The sequence below is a fragment of the Ixodes scapularis genome, unplaced genomic scaffold (genome assembly GCF_016920785.2).
Source record: "Ixodes scapularis isolate PalLabHiFi unplaced genomic scaffold, ASM1692078v2 PGA_scaffold1__304_contigs__length_218370807, whole genome shotgun sequence".
NCBI classification, from domain to species: Eukaryota; Metazoa; Arthropoda; class Arachnida; order Ixodida; family Ixodidae; genus Ixodes; species Ixodes scapularis.
The window spans coordinates 199,811,179-199,830,912 of NW_024609846.1; the positions used below are offsets into that span (position 1 = coordinate 199,811,179).

The 19,734-nt window shown below is 44.0% G+C and overlaps 2 protein-coding genes across 2 annotated transcripts in view; one reads left to right on the plus strand and one right to left on the minus strand.

The window, feature by feature from the left end:
- Positions 1-19,734, plus strand: part of LOC8041409 (potassium channel subfamily K member 15) — a 275,384-nt gene that overhangs the window by 68,945 nt on the left and 186,705 nt on the right. The window lies entirely within an intron of this gene.
- Positions 3,703-18,052, minus strand: LOC8034182. Its single transcript, XM_029978534.4, has 6 exons — positions 17,902-18,052; positions 11,823-11,959; positions 8,717-8,840; positions 7,980-8,138; positions 5,167-5,292; positions 3,703-4,077 (listed from the first exon to the last, which is right to left on the minus strand). The coding sequence occupies exons 1-6, from the start codon at positions 18,007-18,009 to the stop codon at positions 3,874-3,876; spliced, it is 858 nt and encodes a 285-aa protein (XP_029834394.2). The 5' UTR covers positions 18,010-18,052; the 3' UTR covers positions 3,703-3,873.

Sequence of the window (19,734 nt, forward strand, 5' to 3'; positions counted from 1 at the left end):
TTCTACCCTATATGCAGTCATGGGCACGTTACTGCTAAAGTATAAGTGTTGCAGTTATAGTTACTTAGGGAAGGAAAGTAACCCTGCTACAGTTAGTTACAAAATTGAGAGTAACTTGTTACAGTTACAGTTTGTTAAGTAACGGCGTTACTACGTCTTTACTTTAAAACAAATATTAGAAAACATTCAAAAGGATTTTTCCTTAATATGAATTCAAATTGGCATATATATTTCATAAGACATTCTGTTGTTCACGGTAGTAAATCAAATTTTGTGAGAAACTAAGATTTCCCCAATAATCCTATTAACATGTTTAGTTACTCATATTTCAATTTTTACCATGAGGAGCTCCTTAAACAAGATCACAATTTAAGAGTATTGGGGTAACTCCGCTATATGATTAAGCATTTATAGTTTCTTCTTTATCTGAATTACGGGCGACTTCAGTTTTTCAAATTTTTAAGCTAGCAGATACCTGCTGATGATCCATGAAGAACTTTAAAATAAGCAGGACCGCCATAAGGTATACATCAATAGAACATCACGCGTCTAAATCTCGGGAATATCAAATCATGGGGTGAGTTTACAATCGGTTAATTCTAATTTCAAATTTATTTGGTAAGGCCAAATAGGGCGGAAGCAATACAAGTCGTGCAAAATGGGAAGTCAATACTAGTATAATACCCCTGTCAGACGGGCATTTTAAAGGCCTTTAGAACAATCTCCTTTATAAAATCGGCGAACCAACGCACGCCGTTGGGCACGTGCGCACTCAGCATCGTGAGCTGTCTGGCTGATTTTATAACGGAAGTTAGTGAAAAAGAGCTTTAGAACGCCGTCTGACAGAGGTATTAGAGGCTTGCTCTCAGATTTGTAGAAGTTTTTTGATGCCATTCCAATCCAGTCGTCCGTCGAATCGTTTCTACTGCGTACGCACGATCTTTCATGAAGTACAAATCTTCCCTTAAAAACTTGGAGAGCAATGCTGCGGCAACATCCCTCCGTTAAACCCGCTGAACACGGCAGCGGTGCAAAAGGAAGCACTGATCGAGGTACAAACGACCACTGCGCGCAGAATCCCAAACGGCTGTTGCGATCTTTTCATTGCCACTTCCTAACGTCATCGGACACGTTTGTGCTCCTCCATTTCACCACCCCAAACCAGAAGACCACCCTGAAAGTATAGGACGCGAATATCTGTTTTGCGATCTTTTTTTTATAAGGTTATTGATTTCTGTGCTTCTTTTTTCTATTGTGGTTGATGTGAGTGGAGGGGCTCGTGCCTCTTTTTGTGACACTAAAACATTTTTTTTGTCTCGTGTTTGGCTGCCTTTGTGCAAGTGTATATTCACCTGTGAGCTTGTGTTTCTGCTTATTTGTACATTGTGTACACAAGTACCAAGTCATCTTATACTAAAATGTACTATACCCCCCCCCCCCCCCCCCCCTGCTATAATGCCTCTGGCGCTGCGGGGTAAACTGAAATAAATAAATACATCAACTGATGCCAAGTGCCCCTGGTCTTGGATAAGGGCGCGGTCTTTCGATTTCAAGAAAACACAGAAATAAGGAGGACGACACAGACGTTTTGAGTGAACACCCTTTCTGAAGTGACGGGACCCGTGAAGCAGAGCAATGCGGGACAATAAGTTGGTGACGGAAAGCAAGGCCCGTAATTGGGTTGCGAAAAAAGAGAGAACAAATGGGCCGAAAGTCGAGACCCCGAAAGAGTGTATCTGGGAGTTGGACAATTTAAATTAGAGAGGAAAGAAACGTATGCTCGGCGGCAAAAAGACGAGGTTTGGAAAATCTGCTCTGCCGTAAGCCTGCGGGCGGTGGGGACGACAATCACCAAAGACTATCCCCCAAGAAAAACACTCACTCCCTTTGCCGGTCGAAGAAAAGAGAAACGCTTTAGAGATACCGCGCTTTGTTACATCTGCGTGCACTGTGGGCGATGTATCATACACGGCGGGCACGGAAACAAACGTCATCATCACCCCAGTTGACGGTACCAGCTTGGCCAAGCAAGGTCACCCAAAAGTTAGTTCATTTTTATTTTTCCCTCGTGCTCCAGACGGTTTCTGCAGCAGTTTTGCTGTGCCCTTTCCGTAAAAGTAATTGGGACTCTTTCACGAGTTGCGAGGCAATTTGGTGGTCATGTTCGCCACGATTTTGCACATAAATCTAAGCATTAACTGTAACAAAGTTACCTTTTACAGTTACTTTGGAAAAAATAGTAACCCTGTTGCAGTTACAAGGTGTTTCTACTTAGCAGTAACGATTTACAGTTGCAAAGTGTCTGAAAAAGTTACTAGTTACCGATATCGCGTTACTAGTAACTAATTACTGCCCAAGACTGCCTATATGCTAAAATTGCATAATGTATGATCAATAGCTGAAGCTGACTCTGCACCAAATCTAGTTATACCCGTGCCACACGGGCAACTCAAATGCCATTTACAACGAATGACATTAGAGTTTGTCTTGTCTTTCGTGGGCACGCAGTGGACCACACCTACATCTGAGCCAGCAATCTGAACTCCCATCTTCCTCTCGATCTCAGTGATTATTTCAGCTAGACGTTAATCTGGGTTGTGCTTAATCCTGTTCACCTCCAGATTTATGGGACTGTATAGCTTGATTTCAACGAGGTTGCGCTTTACGTCTTCAAACTATTTGATACGATCCTTGTTTTCTTTTTTTATTTCCTCTTGTTCAGTTCTCAGTTCTATTATTTCTTTGGTTACGTTAGCCATTGTTACCTTAAACTCTTCAAAAACTTAGTTCATGTTATCTAATTTCATCGTCAGTTCAGTAAAGAGTCTTGCCACTTCTTTTATAGTGCCAGGTTGTTCAACCGCCATTCTGATCTTGACGAACGGTTCAAGCTAACACTGGAATTCAGCAGGTGATCCAGCCAAAAAGAAATAGGCAAGAACAAACGTAACAGTACCTCCAAAATACAATGCGTAAGAGTGCGGCCGATGCTGTCGTGGCTGGACCGCCCGTCGAAGTGTTGTGGACAGTCCAATATCGCCTCTTATATTGGGCTGGGCAAGGAAGTCGGGTGTCTTGCGTGGACCGGAAGTGAATGGCGTCAAGGGGCGCTTTTTCGGTAGCTCGGGTTTGCTTTGTCAGTGACAAACATTTTGAATGAATGATGATTTTACAGGCCGTGGCTACCAGAGCATGGGAAAGGCTGAGAGCGAGTGCTCTTAGCATTCTATGGGAGCTGCCTAACTTATTTGCTACCACATTTCGCTCTCCGAGCTTTGGTAGTGTTATCAGAGAGTCAGGGAATGTCTACGCTACATTTCGTTAGAAACCGCTCTTAACACATTCTTGACGTCTATAAATTACAAAACGCGCATTACGTCGCAAGCTTTACAAAGGAGAGACGAAAAAATACTTCGCTTCTATATTTGAAATTCAACCGGGTCAAATATGCTTCTGGCTGCGTGTACATGGCGTTGCGTGTAACCTTACGTGCGTCACGCTTGCGTCAGCGTTCTCGAGAAAATTTCTAAAGATTCAAAGCTGGTTTCGCTGCATGACTCCTTTAAATGGAAGTAATAAAACCCATAGTTCCCACCTTCTCTATAGCGAAAGTAACAATCAAAGCTCAAGATGCTACAGCGAGCACTAAATAATCTGAAAACATTACAGACATCTATGGAGCGGAGTTTTTATTTCTGATCGCTGCGCTCCACTCATCACCCATTCTTTTGTCTAAATATAAAAGGTGGCCGTCGCGGGAACGAATAATATATCACGAACGACCACCCATCTGCATAGTCTTGAAAGTAAATAAAAGAAGAAAAAATGAAGCTTGGAAAAAAGGGACGAAGAAAAGCGAGGTGGGGAGGACGGTCATTCAGCGTCGACCAGTTCGCTGCAGTTGAGGCTCTTCGAGTCCGGCTCCTTGAGGTGCTGGAAGTAGTCCCGTGCAGCGGTGAGCCTGGCGTATCCCTTCCACTCGTCCTGCGGGCACAGTTCTTGCCAGTCTTCGTAGTCCACGTCAAAAAAGGCAGTGCCGAACGTCGCGTTGCGAAACTCCACAAACGCGCTGCACAGCTGCGAGGATAAAGGAACCGGACCAAACATATTTCTTAAGATGGATGATTGGTCAAATTGGCTATCCATACTTATAATGTAGAGCACACAAGAACAACTCACACTGAAAGCGCTGAATGCGTGGTTCCTTTTCACTAGCGTGCCTGTTTCAGTCTGAATTTTTCTTGTGCGCTCTACATTGTAAGTATAAAAAAACATATATATATATTGTATACGCCGTTTATGTTCCAGCTTAGCTCAGTAAAACGTACTTAGAATGGGATTAGGCTCCACCGTATCTTTGTGAGCGCTGCAGGAATATTCGTCTACGGTGTGCAGCGGGGACATCGAGTTTTTCCTTACTCTATTCAATTCTTATTTAATGAAATATTCCATATATGCTACCTGGCGCCCGGACCGGAAAAAAGGCTATACTCTTACACCCGTTGTTAATGTAATACACTCAAAAATTTCAGTTGGATGTACAGCGCACTGACTTTCAACTGACAGTACAAACTTTCGTGAGCGGCTTGATAGCCGAGTTGTAGAACTTATTAAAATAGTTAATGTACGTGTGACTAACTGCAAAATAAGCAATCGGGGTTTTCTCGGCCCTACTGCAAAACGTCAGTGTTTTTTTTTTGTAGTCCATGATACTTGCTTTAGCTGTTTAATCTGGTGTAATCCACCGTCATCGAGCCTCTTGTAAGAGCTGAAGCCATCAGTTCGACATCAGTGCGCTGTACGTCCAACTGAAGTTTTGGTGTTTCTTATATGGGACAAGGGGTGTAATAGCTACACCCTTTTTGTTTAGAGTGCGTAGGTATTACATAAGGGGTGGCGGAAACTAGAAATTCACAAGTTTAAACGACGGAGCTCGAACCATAGAAATGCACAGGCAATGCACAAACATTACAATTTAAGAGAACAAAAATCGCATAGTATAGGGTGGAAATTATTTCTCGAGCTTAGGGGGTTCTTCAGCTATGCATTCTTTTGCCTGTCAGTATGTTTTCACTCTATACGTGTTGAGTTACTCGCACTCACTGGTCGTCCTTGGCTTCAGAGTCTTCAATAACCTCGCGCCCACAATTGGTCACGTCGACTCACCTTCCAGAGTATGGTGAGCGTGTCGTCGAAGGTGGCCGTGTATCCGTTCTTGTCAGAATATGCTTGCGTGAAATGTTGCGTCTCCACGGTCTTGTAGGCCGAGTAGTCGTCGGCCAGCTTGCACAGCTGCGATCGAAACACGCTGCGAGTGAGCGCCAAGGTGCCGCCGTCATTTCAAAATTTTTGTCACTAGGGCGGTCGATGGTGCATGCATCAGGTTAATAATTGTGTCGATTTCCCGCAATATTGTTTCGTGGAAAGGTCCTGGGAGTGTGACACTGCTCACGATGAAGGGTCAGCGGGCGAAATAAACAACACGGACGTATAGCGAGGTAACTCAGCCCAGAGCCATCAAAAGGGGGACAAAATGATGCTTGGAGTGACGTCCGGCAAGCTAAATCACACATACTGGTGACGATCCATAATGTGGTAGTCTATTTCAGTCCTCCCTTTAACAGCGTAACTGACCCGGGATTTCCCACGCGTCATTTGTTTTGCCGCTCACCCTGAACGTGGCTGTGCCAGCTCTTGTTACCGCATCCCGTACAGCAGCGTGACTCCGAAAATGACACTTCAAGGACGCGTGAAGCCACACAACTCTACTATATGGCGTGCGACAGTCTGCCTTTGTCCGTTCTTTTTATCCGGGCGGAAAGCTTCCCTCAACCCACGTCCGCTTCTCTCCGCGACGGAGGCCCAGAACGTGCTCATCACGTGGGTCTGGACAGCCACTCAGTTGGCTGTCAACAAGGCCTCCTCTGCTATTCGAGGTCGGAAAGGATACGAGGACGAGGAGGCAAGGCCTCTTCCCTCTAGCAGAACCTCAACGGCCGGACGTATACGGCGGCCGCGGGCTGAGGCACACCGTTGACGGAACGTGTGACGCCTAGTCTGACGAGCACTGACTCAACAGAAATGCGTAGCAGGAGAGAGAAAAGCAGTGACGTTCGCGTGGTTGATATCCAAATAGAAGACGGACGTCCCAACTTGGACTTTTACTTCATATGCCGCTGAAGTTCTGAAGCATCCTGTTTGGACAACCTTTTAGGCTAAGGAACAACGTCGTTCGACGCATTGGGATGCGATTATGGAGGATCGTGCTCTACTATATAATCCCTGACAACTGAAGAAAGGCGGGGCGTGCTTTTTATCGTCCCACTTAATGAGATGATGGCCTAGAAGAATGCCCAAGAACGAAGCGAGAAGCGTGCCACACGCTGCTTAATCTCTAGCGGACATCTACGTAACTCGTTACTAGTCACGTCAACCTAGTTCCTTTTTTTTTCCGGTAACGAGTAAAGCATCTAGTTACTTTTCTAGATAAAGGTCGAGTAACGTACTTAGTTACTTTGAAGGCCAAATAACGAGTAGCCGTATTTCACAACTTTTGAGGAGTTACGTGCGCAACGCGATTTACTGAGGCTCATTTTATTTCTAAGCTGAGTATGCGTCTATTGCGACAAAGGCAGAGGAGCAACCTGTAAAACAACTAAACAGTATGACGGTGTTTCAACGTTTATCGCTGAACACATAAATCGAACTCTACGGCTGGGATTGTTCTTCACCCTTCTAGAAGGTTGAACCTTCTAGAATCATGTACAGACCGAATGTAAACCCGGAGGTTGCCGTTACGGGAAGGCACAGAACTTATTATTATGGCGATAAAACCCGAGACTCAGGAACACAGAAGGGGACGAACACAACACAACGACTTCTGTGTTCCTGAGTCTCGGGTTTTATTACCATGAATCATCACCAGCTCGCTTGTTTTTTAAGTATTATTGCACTTACTATCACCTTGGAATTTTAGAAGCAGAGAAAACAAAAGGAAGAGAAGAATACCAGATTCACCATTTTTTTTTAACCACAACACTGCCGTTCCTGCCTGTGGCGTAGCCAGGAATTGTTTTCAGGGAGGAGGGGGGGAGGGGGGGGGGGGTTAAGCCCCATAAGTTTTCCCCCTGGCTATGCCACTGGTTCCTTCGGGCGCATCAGTAGAACGACTCTTCAGCATCGCCGGAAATGTACCTAGTCTCAAGGAAGCGGGGAAATATAACTAATAAAAACTTGCTACTGCTGGAGTGTAACGACTACTGAAAAGAATACAATAAACCACGAAACCAAAGCAGCTGTGTATTTGGTCATCAAAGTAACAATAAAAGTAACTTGTTACTTTGGAGGTAAAGTAACGCGGTTTTTTTAAGTATCGGGAACGAGTAACGTATTTAGTAACTTTTTTGGGTAACGTGAACATGTCTGCTCTGTAGGCATTGCTAAAAAGAAGAGGCGTTGCTTGTTATGTTATTCTTTCTTTCTTATCGTCTAATGATTCTCTGATTGCCTGCGGAACGATAAGAAGATGCCTCACCAGGCCAAATGTTTCTTAAGCAGTGACGTTTCCCGGCCCACTATTTACGCACCGGCAATCGGGGGTTTTCCGACGCTGATATGTCGGCCGTTCTGTCGTACGCACACATGTCTGGCCAATAAAGAAACACTTCAATAAAAAAAAAATTTTTTTTTTTTTTAAAGAGTATAGAATGGACACACATTGCTTTTCAAGCTCTGCTACCTTGCGACCTATGAAAAAGCAACGCAGGTGATTACGACGTCTGCCGTGTCCACCTGGGTTACCGTGACGCCGCCAGAATCTCGGCAGGCATGATGACACGAGTATGGCGTCATCAGGCGAAAATCGAGGTACCACATCTTTGGACGCGCTAAACGCATCAGTCGGAGACACGCTTCAGGCAGTGCACTAACACCGAAAACTTAGCCTTGGCGAAAATGAAGCGGGCCATTGGCCCTCTTACCTCATTAGCGCTGGTGACGTTCGTATTGGTGCTTGGCGCTCCGGCGTCGAAGAGGTTGTTGACGGAGTGGTACCAGCGGACAGACATCGAAAATGACGTCATGATCGTGGTCTGTCGCAGGAGCCTCTCGTGTTGGAGAATGTAGTGGAGCGTCTCAACCTGGGGCCGAGTGGCAGAGTGTTAGCTGCCTATAATCTTAAGCGCGCAACTTTATTTTCTCCAATACTGCCGTATAGACTGACTATCGACAAACAACAAGAAACAAAGAATGGAAGAATTTTGTAATTTTCGCTAACGCAACCCCAAATGTAGCGGTGACGGAGATTTGCTTTTTAAACTTGGTTTTCTCCGGCCCGGGCCCCTCACACACGCACATTTGATCCGGAAGTGTCGTTGTAGAGACATTCTGATCGCGAGTTCTGGTAGATCGTTGATACCCGATACTCCGGCGACGCTTTTGCGCATGCGTCGTGTCGTTATTGGGTATCGGTATCGGAGGTAGCTGAGCGACCTACTAAAACCCCCTTGTAACGCAGTCTTTCGAATACTTAGCCTCACAGTGCGGTTTTTAATTTATACCGGTGCGAATGCACGAACCCCGTTCACTTTAAATCAGAAATCACGAAGTGAAGAGGAAATTGGTTTCTGGATTCACACGCCGTGGCTGGCTCAGCGTGTCAATATCACAAATAAAAAAGGTCCTGATTCATAGAGGCGCTTCTTTGTCGTGTACGCACTATTCCTGGCTGTTCGTTGGAAGGGGGCTTCCGGTAGACGCTAGGTCCCGTGAGCGTGGCGTTGGCTCTGGAGTCCCTCTCGATGATGTGGGTCCTTGCGACCAGGCCGTCTGGAGTGAACTTCCTTCATGACACAAGAGCCGGGAAAAAATCATAAATTAAACGAGCGAAACCTGGACGACACAGGAGGATGAGGCACATGCTAGATGGCGAACGCTACATACGGTGACATTACAGCTGTTGCCCTGTCTCAACTTTTTTTTTGTCTCGAGATCCTTGCTTTTGGAAGCTGTTATTCGTATTATGTTCAACTTTTACCAACTCACCGACTTCACCACTCCAACTTTGACAAGAGTGAAGACAAGTAAAACAACAACAACAACAGGCGGACTCTTGCGTGCTGCTTGCTTTGTTTAGATTACGCTGTAAGATTGAACGTGGAATTATAAATCGAAATAGTTCGTTTTCATACCTGCAACGAAGAGCGTGCTGGTAATGGTATTATAAATAATAGGAAGAACATAAAATAAAAACGGACAAGGCTTTTTCCCATGTCATCTTGTCTGTCTTGATGTTTTAGGTTCTCCCGATTATTTATATTTGTTTTTGTTCTTCCGTGTAGCAGTTGAAGATTAAAGAAAACATAAAAATACTTGTAGCAGGAAGGAATAACTTAACAAGTAATCTCATGAAAACCTCAAACTGGTAGCCGAACGAGCGCCGCACCAGGCGTGCAGAAATAAAGTTTATTCTGTCTCTCTCTCTCTCTCTCTCAAAGTTGTAGCCGAGGTTGGTCTACGAAGTATAGCCCTGAAGATGTTATTACCCGTTTTTTCATGGCGGCCGCCATATTCAATTTTGACGTATACGGTATACTCCATCTTACAAATGTCTGCAGTAAAGACAGAGGCACAGGCGCGTGAGTATAGCTCAGGGGGATTCTTTTGTTTGAACGAAACTATATCACAGCTTGCCAAAGCCACACCCCCTTGCCCATGCCTGTGTCTGCGCTGCAGATGTTTGTGAGATACAGTATAGCCGAGTTGAGACAAAATAGCACATCACTTTATTCACCGACTGGAAGGCGCCAGAATTCAAGGGGTTGGCTAAACTTTTATTTATTGTAATTATGCCTAAATTATTTTATTTAGTCTTTGTCGCGGAAACGGTCTGTTGGCGACGCCTGCAAACGAAAGCGTCGCTGAGGTCGGCTTGCCACGATTGGTCAAAGGCTGACTATAACGTCAGCAAAGGGTTTCTCATCGACAGAAATAAGAGTAATGTAAGACCGTCAATCTCGACGGCGTTGGCAGTGTTGGTTTCAGAGCGGAATGATTTCAAGCTGCCACCTTGCTCCTTACAAACACCATCAAACTTGTTGTTCGCAAGGTAATAACGTCATGAGAGGAAATCATACGAGGACGCCACCAAAACAGCTCGCCGCTAATACCTTGTTGAATCTGCTTTGTGCCACGTTGGCAGAGCGAGCATCATCCTTGCAGTGCCTCAATGCTGTCCAAAACACGTGGGCGAACACAAAGCCATTCATTTGACGTCTTCTTTGCACGAGAGCGCGTACGAATGAGACGCGAGACGAACATACGTTCTCTCGCAGCAGTGTGGCGCTAAAGCACTGTGGGAACTACGCTAGCCTAGGCAACATGGCATTGAACAATTTGGCCCCAACGTGGACTGTAGCTGTGAGGTTTCTAAAGTCACCGACAGAGAGAGGACGGCTGGGCGTGTCTTCCAAATGCCTCCAACACGCGCCTTATGCCTTCTGCCGTGCTTCGACCGTGCGCGCGCGCTCGATTGTGCACGAGGGAGAAAAACGAAGGCAAGAAGCTCGCCCTGGAGGAGAGACGAACTGAACAGCCTCCCTGCAGTTCTCCCTTGGCAGGGAAAGATTTCTTTTCCAGTGTTTCAACTGTCTGAAATTAGAATGTCTTATTTGTAGCACCCACCCGCACAGTCATACTGCAGGGTATGTCCGATACTTGGCATTTACTGAAAAATACCGATTGTCCGAGGTCAAATTGAACTTTGGCGAATCGGTGGTAAATGTAAGGAACGTTAGGTTGACTGCTCGGTGTTTATTTTAATTTTATTTGTTTACTGTTTAGTTCGTATGAATAGCTCGCTTTTGTGAGAATAAGCAGTCAGAAAGAGCCTGAAGCTACCAAGGAAACCGGATACTTTGTTAAAGGGATTGTCCGGTAATATCCGCAGGTTACTAAGCTTTTGCGCTGGCCACGTAGAGAGGGTCTAATTATATTCGTACGTAATTTTTCGTACCTAATTTTTATTTTATTAGGCAAAAGCCCAATACTCGCTAAATTAATTATGAACATCAATACGAAGCTTCACGCCAAATTTTGCCAGTAGGCATGGCTGGTCGTGTCGTGACGTCACAAGAGAGATGTTAACGTCAGAGTCGGGATCGATGACTTATTTCCGGTTTCGATCAACGTCGTTGACGGTGCGTACAAAGATCATCGTCGAAGAACTGAGCTTCCCTCAATACCGCAATTTTTGTTCTTCTTAAAACGAGGTTGTTCTACTGAGACAGAAATCAAAAGCTGATGTGGCTCTCTTTGCCTGATGTTACGTCAGAGTTTCCACTGTTGTTAAAGAAAACGCTGTGTGTTTTGCAGGTGCAATCTGAGAAGTTGGACTATGTTTAAAACTGAATTACTTGTGCGGCGGAGGATTAAAAGTTCGAATATTGTGCGGATGATATTCCTAAAAGCAATGATAATACAATTTAATTATTTTCTGATCGACAAAAGTTTACCGGGCAATCCCTTTAAGCCGCAAGTCTGGTGTACTTCTTTCTTCGTTCACTCTTCTTCGCGTTTTGTGTTTTTTTTTTCACACTACACTACAAAAATAGTAAGCATAATTTCATGCGATGCATCTGGGAAAGCAATCTATGGAAATCTACAAAAAAAATGATTTTGCAAAACAACAACAACAGCAACCTCTTGGGCTTATGTCAAAGATATATCAACGTCAAATACAACTCACCGTGATAACCCACTGTAGTACAAAATGTCTATAATCTAGATAATATTTTGGGTTATGAGAAGTGAATTTTGGTAGTTACTTGAGGAGTGCAATCAGTTTCTTGTTTGGGACAGAAGAATATGGGCTAAGAATCGTGACTCCTAGAACGAGGAAGCCTTGTCCGCCCGGTTTACGTTTGTTCGTTTGGCTGTAGTGCTTTTGTAACTCTCTGAAGGCCTGCATTGAAAGAAAACAAAATGCTTTATACCCTACCCACTGATTTTGCCACAGGTACAGATACATAGATATACTGTGTAACTGAAAACTTATAAAAAAACATAGAAATAACGGCGTTTTTTTAGTCAATTTAGGTCAACGATCTTGTGGTCTTCATTGGGTTGTAAGTTCGTGTCTAACACACTCTCACCACTAATTGAAGTTATTCTGTGATCATTATTATCTAAATCACAACATCTATTGGTCGTCACAACGAAGAAAATATTGCGAAGTGTTTAGCACCGTCCCAAATAGCCACGTCTTATTGATGTGACCTGCCTTTATATAGTGTGCAGTCTTCTAAGCTGTCATCTATTATGAGCCGTACAATAGTTAAGCAGCAGGTCTTTCTGTAACGTGCAGAATTGTTTTATTATTTATTCAACGCACGTTTTTATTGGCTGTCATTGATTATATATTGTTCAGCGTTGCAACATGTGCAACACTAATTATATTTTAACACATCATGTGCTTATGGGCTGGATTCCCTGCCAAAAGCGTTACACGCCGGACAATACGAGAAAGCATACACATCTTATAGCGTATAGAATCATTTAGAAGCCATAATCCTAGTAAATTTGTTTTGAAATGGCGCGATAGTTTCGTGGATAAGTCGATTTATATGCGGATCCCTTGGATCCGCCCCATTCGAAAAGCCCCCCCCCCCCCCCCCCCCCCCATGGCTAAGACTCACAGACGTGGCTCTCTTGGCGTCTCGAGATTCAGCTTCCTCGTTGGCCTTCCGCGTTTGGAGCATGCGGTCTGTGACGATTACGTCTACGGCATTTCTTGCCTTGTCAAAGTGTTCGACATTGATGGCAGCAGCAATGATAGTGATTGCTATCAAGAGATGTTGGAAGCTGATCATTTGGACTGCGACCCGCTCCAGCAACGACGAGTTACAGACGAATTTGCCGTGGTGTTTGTCGGCGGGAATATCTCGCAGGCGCATGCAGGGTGGAAGGTCAACGGGCCAGGGGCGAGAGGGAGAAAAGCGTTCGGGTTGCCGAGTTGCGTGAGTGGTTTTGATCGTACCGCGGCGAGGGGGAGAGCTTGGGCGATTATGGGGGCGCCTAGAATGGGACAGCGTCCTTGGTCGCGGGGTTTATGGACACCATGGTGTGATTAACCTGGGCAGTGTTAACTGGTCGCCAGATGAAAATTATAAAAATTTGTAAATTGATTATTGCAATTACCAGAGCTCTAAAAATCGCGTAACTCGGTGTATGCACTAAGAAGCCTATGAAAATTTCGTTTCAAGAATAATCTATCCTTTTAATTTTCGTCTCCTTGGGGATACTTCAACAAAAATTAAAGGGATACTTCAACGACATTTGAAATATACCCGTCGTGCTCAAAAAGTGGTCGAATATGATCCACAGAATTCGTAAATGACAATCGCACGTTTGTATTTTGAGCCTGATGTCTTTATTTTTTGTTATAAACGGCCCACTCTGGCAAGGACTCGGAGAACAGCCAGTGGAGACCGCGTGACATCCAACCCATTCGTGACGTAGTTCGTCTCGGGACGAGCAAAGCTACGGCGAGGCTGACATCGAGAGGATGGCCTAGTCGTTCCAGCCACCGAAGCGACTGCTTTTGTACAAATTTTGAGTGACAGGTTAATTTTTTATAATATCTAGAGAGACAATAGCGACTTCTGGGACACACAAAAGGGATTCTCGGGAAGAGGGGAGTTCCTCCTTCACCTAATCTCTCGTCGTAGCCGGAGGCGAGACACTCACCGTCACTAGCTATCAAGGTACCTAGACGGGCATTACAAACGAGGCGTTAGCGACATCCACCAGGTGCACTGTGCTAATCGTTTAATTCGTTTTAAATTTCCTTTTCGTGTCTTTTTTAACAAGATATTGGTGTGTCCGATGTGATACTGCTCCTTTGGACACATATAGACCAAAAAATAAGCGCCGAAATTTTGTTGTAGTATCCCATTAAGGACCGTAAGAACGGCATCTTCTGACAAATGTGGCATTCCGCGGAAAATGCGAACATTCGTGCCGGCGATTAAATGGACTTAGCGCCGGACTTTCAGATTATATACTGAGAATCGGAACACAATTCGTAAATTACACACGATTTATACCTTGTCTCCACGCTGCAAGTTTTTTTTTCATTGTTTAGTTCCCTTCTCGTCTTGTGCGACAATGACGCCTTCTGTGCTGCATTTATGCAGGGTAGAGAATAAAATTACTATGAATAAACTGTGATTTAAATAAGATTAGTTTCACAATGATGGTTCAAATCAAACCATGGTCGCAAAATTATTCCCGGAAATGTTTTTGTTTAGTTTTTGGTTGTCTGTCATTCGATGGTTTTGACGTGCAATGGTTTTGCATCTAAATCAACGAATTATCAAACAAGAAAGATTAATATTAGGCTAAACACGGGCAAAAAAAAAAAGCGCTATTTTGAGTAAGTCGGAGCGTTAAGCTTGATTTTTTCCTTCCACTTAGTTCGTCAGGTACGCAACGTCCTATTGCAACAAAATCAAAGTAGAAAAGAAAGACTTTATTCAAACTTGAAATATAAAAAAAAAAAGCTTCTTGGGTAACTAAAAATCATTATGCTGTGTTTGTTCTAGTATGGCGGGGATCGCATAGCAATAAAAAGTTGCGAATTGAACTTTGAATTTATAATATTTTTTTTCTTACACACTGTTATCAGTGATCCAACGAGTTGCTCGATCCATCTGCCACGTCGGAAAATAGATTTAGTTGTAAAGACACCTACTTCTCTGTTTACAGTGATTAAAAAAATAATCTGACTTAAATCAAATACCTATGATTTAGATCGAATTAGTCTGACTTATAACTAGCAAACCTGAGATAAATCAAATAACGCTTATATAAATCAAATAAGCTTATTCTAAAAAAGAACAATCATTTAAAAAAAAAACATTTTATTTTATTTTATTTTTACGTGATCCACCCGAACTCCGGGCTCAAAACAGTAGTTCACGAGGCGGCTAGTCATTCACGCATAAACCAAACAGATATTCGGAAGAGTAGGCGACGAACCCGCATCGAGAGTCTCGCAAACAATCGACGAACAGGGCAAGTTTCGCCAGACAGAGCCGCGCGAGACGGGAGAAGTTTCAGGAGGAATCTGCTGCAGCGGCCCCAGCTAGCGCTTTCGACATCGGCAGCTTCAACGCAAAGCTCGGAGGAGAGAGAGCGCTGAACCCACTACCCCCTCTAGCCCACTGTAGAACCAGGCTACACCCTCCGAAGCGTTACGTTACGGTAAACCAATCAAAAGCCAATAAAAACAAAAAAAAAAGCAAAATGAAGAGTCACGTACTCTCCCTCGCTCGTCAACCACAGAGTCACTATAATGTACACTAGGGCTGTGTTCCAAATCTTACCCAAATGAATCCGAGTTACTCCGGCGGGTCGTATTACGTGACAGTACAGATTGAAAAACGCTGGACGGGGGTAGGTTTTAGAACGCCAAGCGTACAAGACCCTTACGCTGGAGTGAGATCGAGTAAATTTTGGAACACGGCCTAGAGGTCCAACTGGCGCTAGTGTGCGGTTTCGAATTGAAGCAGTCAGCAACAACTATGAAATAGACGGATCTCACTAGACAGTTCGATTACACCCCCGCTGTCACAATGCATCGAGGGAATTTTAATCTTTTTGCACGTGCGACAACCTCGCTGAGGCTTTCGCGTGTGGAGTACGAGACGGCGCAAGCCTGAGCATGCACGGCCGTCCGCCTCCTGCGGACTGAAGTGATGGCGGCGTCACGCATGCGCCGAACACTGAGTGAGATCGGTCTATTATTTTTTGGCAATGGATTTCTATGTGAAATAAGTGAGAGCGTTTTCTCCTCGCGCTTGATTATAAGAGCAAATATCATAAATAATTCATATGCACTATATAGCCTGGAACATTTGTCAGTCACGTAGACAAAACTATTGACCAGTTACGGCGTTTTCCTTTCAAAATCACGCCATTAAAAGCGATGGGAAAATGACCATATTTATGAACACTGTCGGACACAGCGCGAACACGGTATCGGCGCTTCTCTGCAGGGGGCCTATGTGCCAAAGCAATGGATGGCATCACGAAAATCAAGAGGGAGACGTCAAGATCTAAACACTGGATCAGTACCCATCTGTGCATGCAGGCGATGAAAACAAAGCGAAAGCCAGGCAACGAGAGCGACTTGCAATAAATAACATTCGTTTTATTCTCTCCGCTGCGTGTGAATGGGTGCAAAGGTAAGTAAGTTCCTGCATTCAAAACTCATATGTCTATGCTTGAAAACTTTTAAAATAGGGGAAGGAAGAAAACTCTTATCGGCCCTATAAGGTCAGCGCAATAATAAAGAAAGTAACATCGTTTATAGTGCGCGTACTTTTACTGTTTTACGGGGTCATTTTATTGGCATATAAATTTCGCACATTACCAACACTAGAGTCATCGGGACTTTTGCGCTTGAACGAGCCGTACGTTCTTTTCGACGGCTATCCTCGCTTGTCGCTTGTCTTTATACACTTTCTGTAGAACCTAGGACATGGCCCTGAATACTGGGAGGGTAAACACCACTCACTGATCGAACAACATATTATACTAAGTGAAGCAATCCCACTTTCATAATGATAATTATGAAATTATCATTATGAAAGTAATTATCATTAGTTACTTTCTATTCGCTACGACCCAAGTAACGAAGGTAATCCCTGTTATTCTCGGCAAAGATACAAAATGCACGCGTATTTTCCATAGGAATGCACAGGAGCACGGCAAGAGTGGACTGGTTGCTGTCTGCTTCAATTTCAAACCGGAAGTCCCATAGGCACTAGCACCAGTAGAACCTCTAGCATACATTACTTTATGCTGTCATGGACGCGCATCCGGTTCCCCGTTCCGTTTGGAGACAAAATCTTGTTTTTACTTGTTGCAGAGCGGGGGAAAGGGGGGGGGGGGGGGGGGCAGTCGTCTTAAAGCGTAGCTCTTCACATCATCCCACTACCTTACGGAGCGGAACTCTACAGTCAAGGCCATGGCCGCGCAAGCGCGGTAGCGGCTTCTTCGTTGCGGAGGGCTTGGTGGAGGGAGAAACGCGGTCTACGAAAACTCCCTAACGCAGCAATGAATAGCGCATCGGGTTTATGACGTCAGGACTTGGCAAAGCGGCCACTGAATGACGTAGCGAGCGCGATAAACATTCTCCCCTCGCGATCCTACTACAGGGGTCGCCTCGCAATCCAAGGGCATTAAAATCTCAATCGCTACTCGCACTGTCGGAAGAAGTAGAACTCACGGATACTTTTCAATGTAGCAGATGTACACATCCAACACTTCACTCCTGAGTAAATTTAAAATTCTCTTGAAAATTCTGAAAAGGGAGCACATGAGTGTGCCTTGTGTGTAACGCATTCGAGACCAGCCAAAGCACCCCGTAGTCAAGCATAGCAGATAATTACGCATGGGATAATCACCCATTCTGTGCTCCCCGGGTTCAGAAAAATGGTCGAGGCAACTTGAAATATTTCTATAGCTCTTGTCTCACTGTACAAGGTGGGGATAACTGTGATTTAAAATTCTTAAAAATAATTTCACTCTAAATAATAAACACCCGTTTAAAATACATGATCCAATCAATAATAAAAAAATAAGAAATACGTTATGCTTATGCTCATGACTGGAATGTTTATGCTATTGGAATTTCGCTTCCTTCCGTAATATATATCCCTAGACGTCTGACAGTATCAGTAGGTATAAATATATATATGAAACCTTGACATAGGTAAATACATTCGCGACCAAAACGAAGCCTCCGAGCTTTCAGTCATGATCTGATAATGTTTCGTTATATCGAGGTTTGACCATAAAAGTAATCATGGACACAAAAAAGTATGAATGGCCACTCACTCGAAGCAGATGGAACACTGTCTCTAAGTGTCCCGTGCCGGCATGTTTCTTTGTGTGAACGTCCAGCACTCCATAGTGGCGGACCTTCATATCCCAGTTTTTTTTCATCGTGCGACGGCCCCTTTGATCTGAGAGGTCCTTAACTGCGTGATGTTCCTTCCTGGTATAACGAGAAACAAGCGCAAACAACTAACATTATTTAGAAGATCTTATACATTGACATTTTCTAAGCTGCACCATTACGAATGACGAGAATAATCCCTGAAGAAGGGGAGCAAGGGGGACAAAGTACACACATAAATCTCTGAATACAGCTAGGCGACTGGTGCGCAACCGAAAACATCCAAGTGGTCCTGTTTGCTGTACTGACATCCAACTCCTGGTTAGCTCAGTTGGTAGAGCGTTCACTGGAAAGGGGGAAGTCCCTGGTTTGATACCAGGACCTGGCGGATTTTTTTTGGTCACGCACCAGTTACCTAGCTGTGTTTGGAGATTTGTGTTTGTCCTTTCTCCCCCTTGTTTCCCTTCTCCAGGGATTATTTTCGTCAATCTTGTCCAGCTCGCTTGAAACTTTGCATGAAATGCATTATCATCATAATCATTACGAACTCGGAACTCGAGCAGGTTATTTGAATAAAAAAAATAATAGAACAAGCTTTGACCAGGCTTTTTCAAATTTCCCATCATACAATTGAAAGAAACATTGAAGTTCTTTTTGAGATCCCCTCTTTATGGTAATAACTCAATATACAAGTTCTAAGCATCCTAAAAGAAAAACAAAAACAAAATTACGTATTCCGCTGCCGATTTCTTTATTAAAAAGTGACCAAAGTTCCCGACAATTACCGTTGGCGCGGAACGACAGATGGCGCCACCGAACCTTGCTGAATGTGGTCGAACGACGGACGACGCTTATCCACCGCTTGCGAGCAGTGGGTCCCCGCGTGGACGAGCGGTCGACCAGTACCACTCGTACACGCAGGAACCCATCACTCGCGAGTGGTTGTCAAGCGCCGTCCGTCGTTCGACCAAATTCAGCAAGGTTCGGTGGCGCCATCTGTCGTTCTGCGCCAACAGTAATTGTCGGGAACTTTGATCACTTTCTTAATATACAAATCGGCCACGCGTAAATGTAATTTCAGGTTTTCTAGGATGTCTTGAGGTGGCAAATTCAGCTATGACAATAAAACGAGGATCTCAAATGGCACTTGAATGCCTCTTTAAGAGCTTGTAACTTTTGCACTGACACACATTAGAACGAATGACTAAAAAAAAAGACACGAATACTTTAAGCAGCCTAGAACTTAAACGTCATAGACTACAAACTGACATTTACCGGTACGACGATTCTTAAAGAAAAAAAAACACAAAAACATTACACTTTTTTGTTAAACATAACTTGCAGATTATGTAAATGTATTTAATACTTTCTTCTAGATGTATATTACACTCACTCTTTCAGAAACATTATTGTGGGTACTGGGTTTTGGCTATATTTACTTAACATTTTGATTTACTTTAATATATGCTGATAAGCCCAACACAGATTGTTGTTGTTTTGTTTACATAACTTTGTACAAACGGGTATATTTGTATATAACATATGAGCACGTGCTGTTTATTTCTATATGCATTTCGTACTATTTCCATTTAGCAGGTTTGTACAGATGTTTCGATGCGGACGGTGCTCGTTTGGCGTGGTTCATAGTGTTATGTCTGTATGCGTGTGCAACTGCTCTTTTAATTTTTATTTTTGCTTGATCGGAGCTCTGTACAGTGGCGTGTTGCTGGTGATGTTAATGCAAGTTGGGCTTTTTTTTATTTCCACTACTG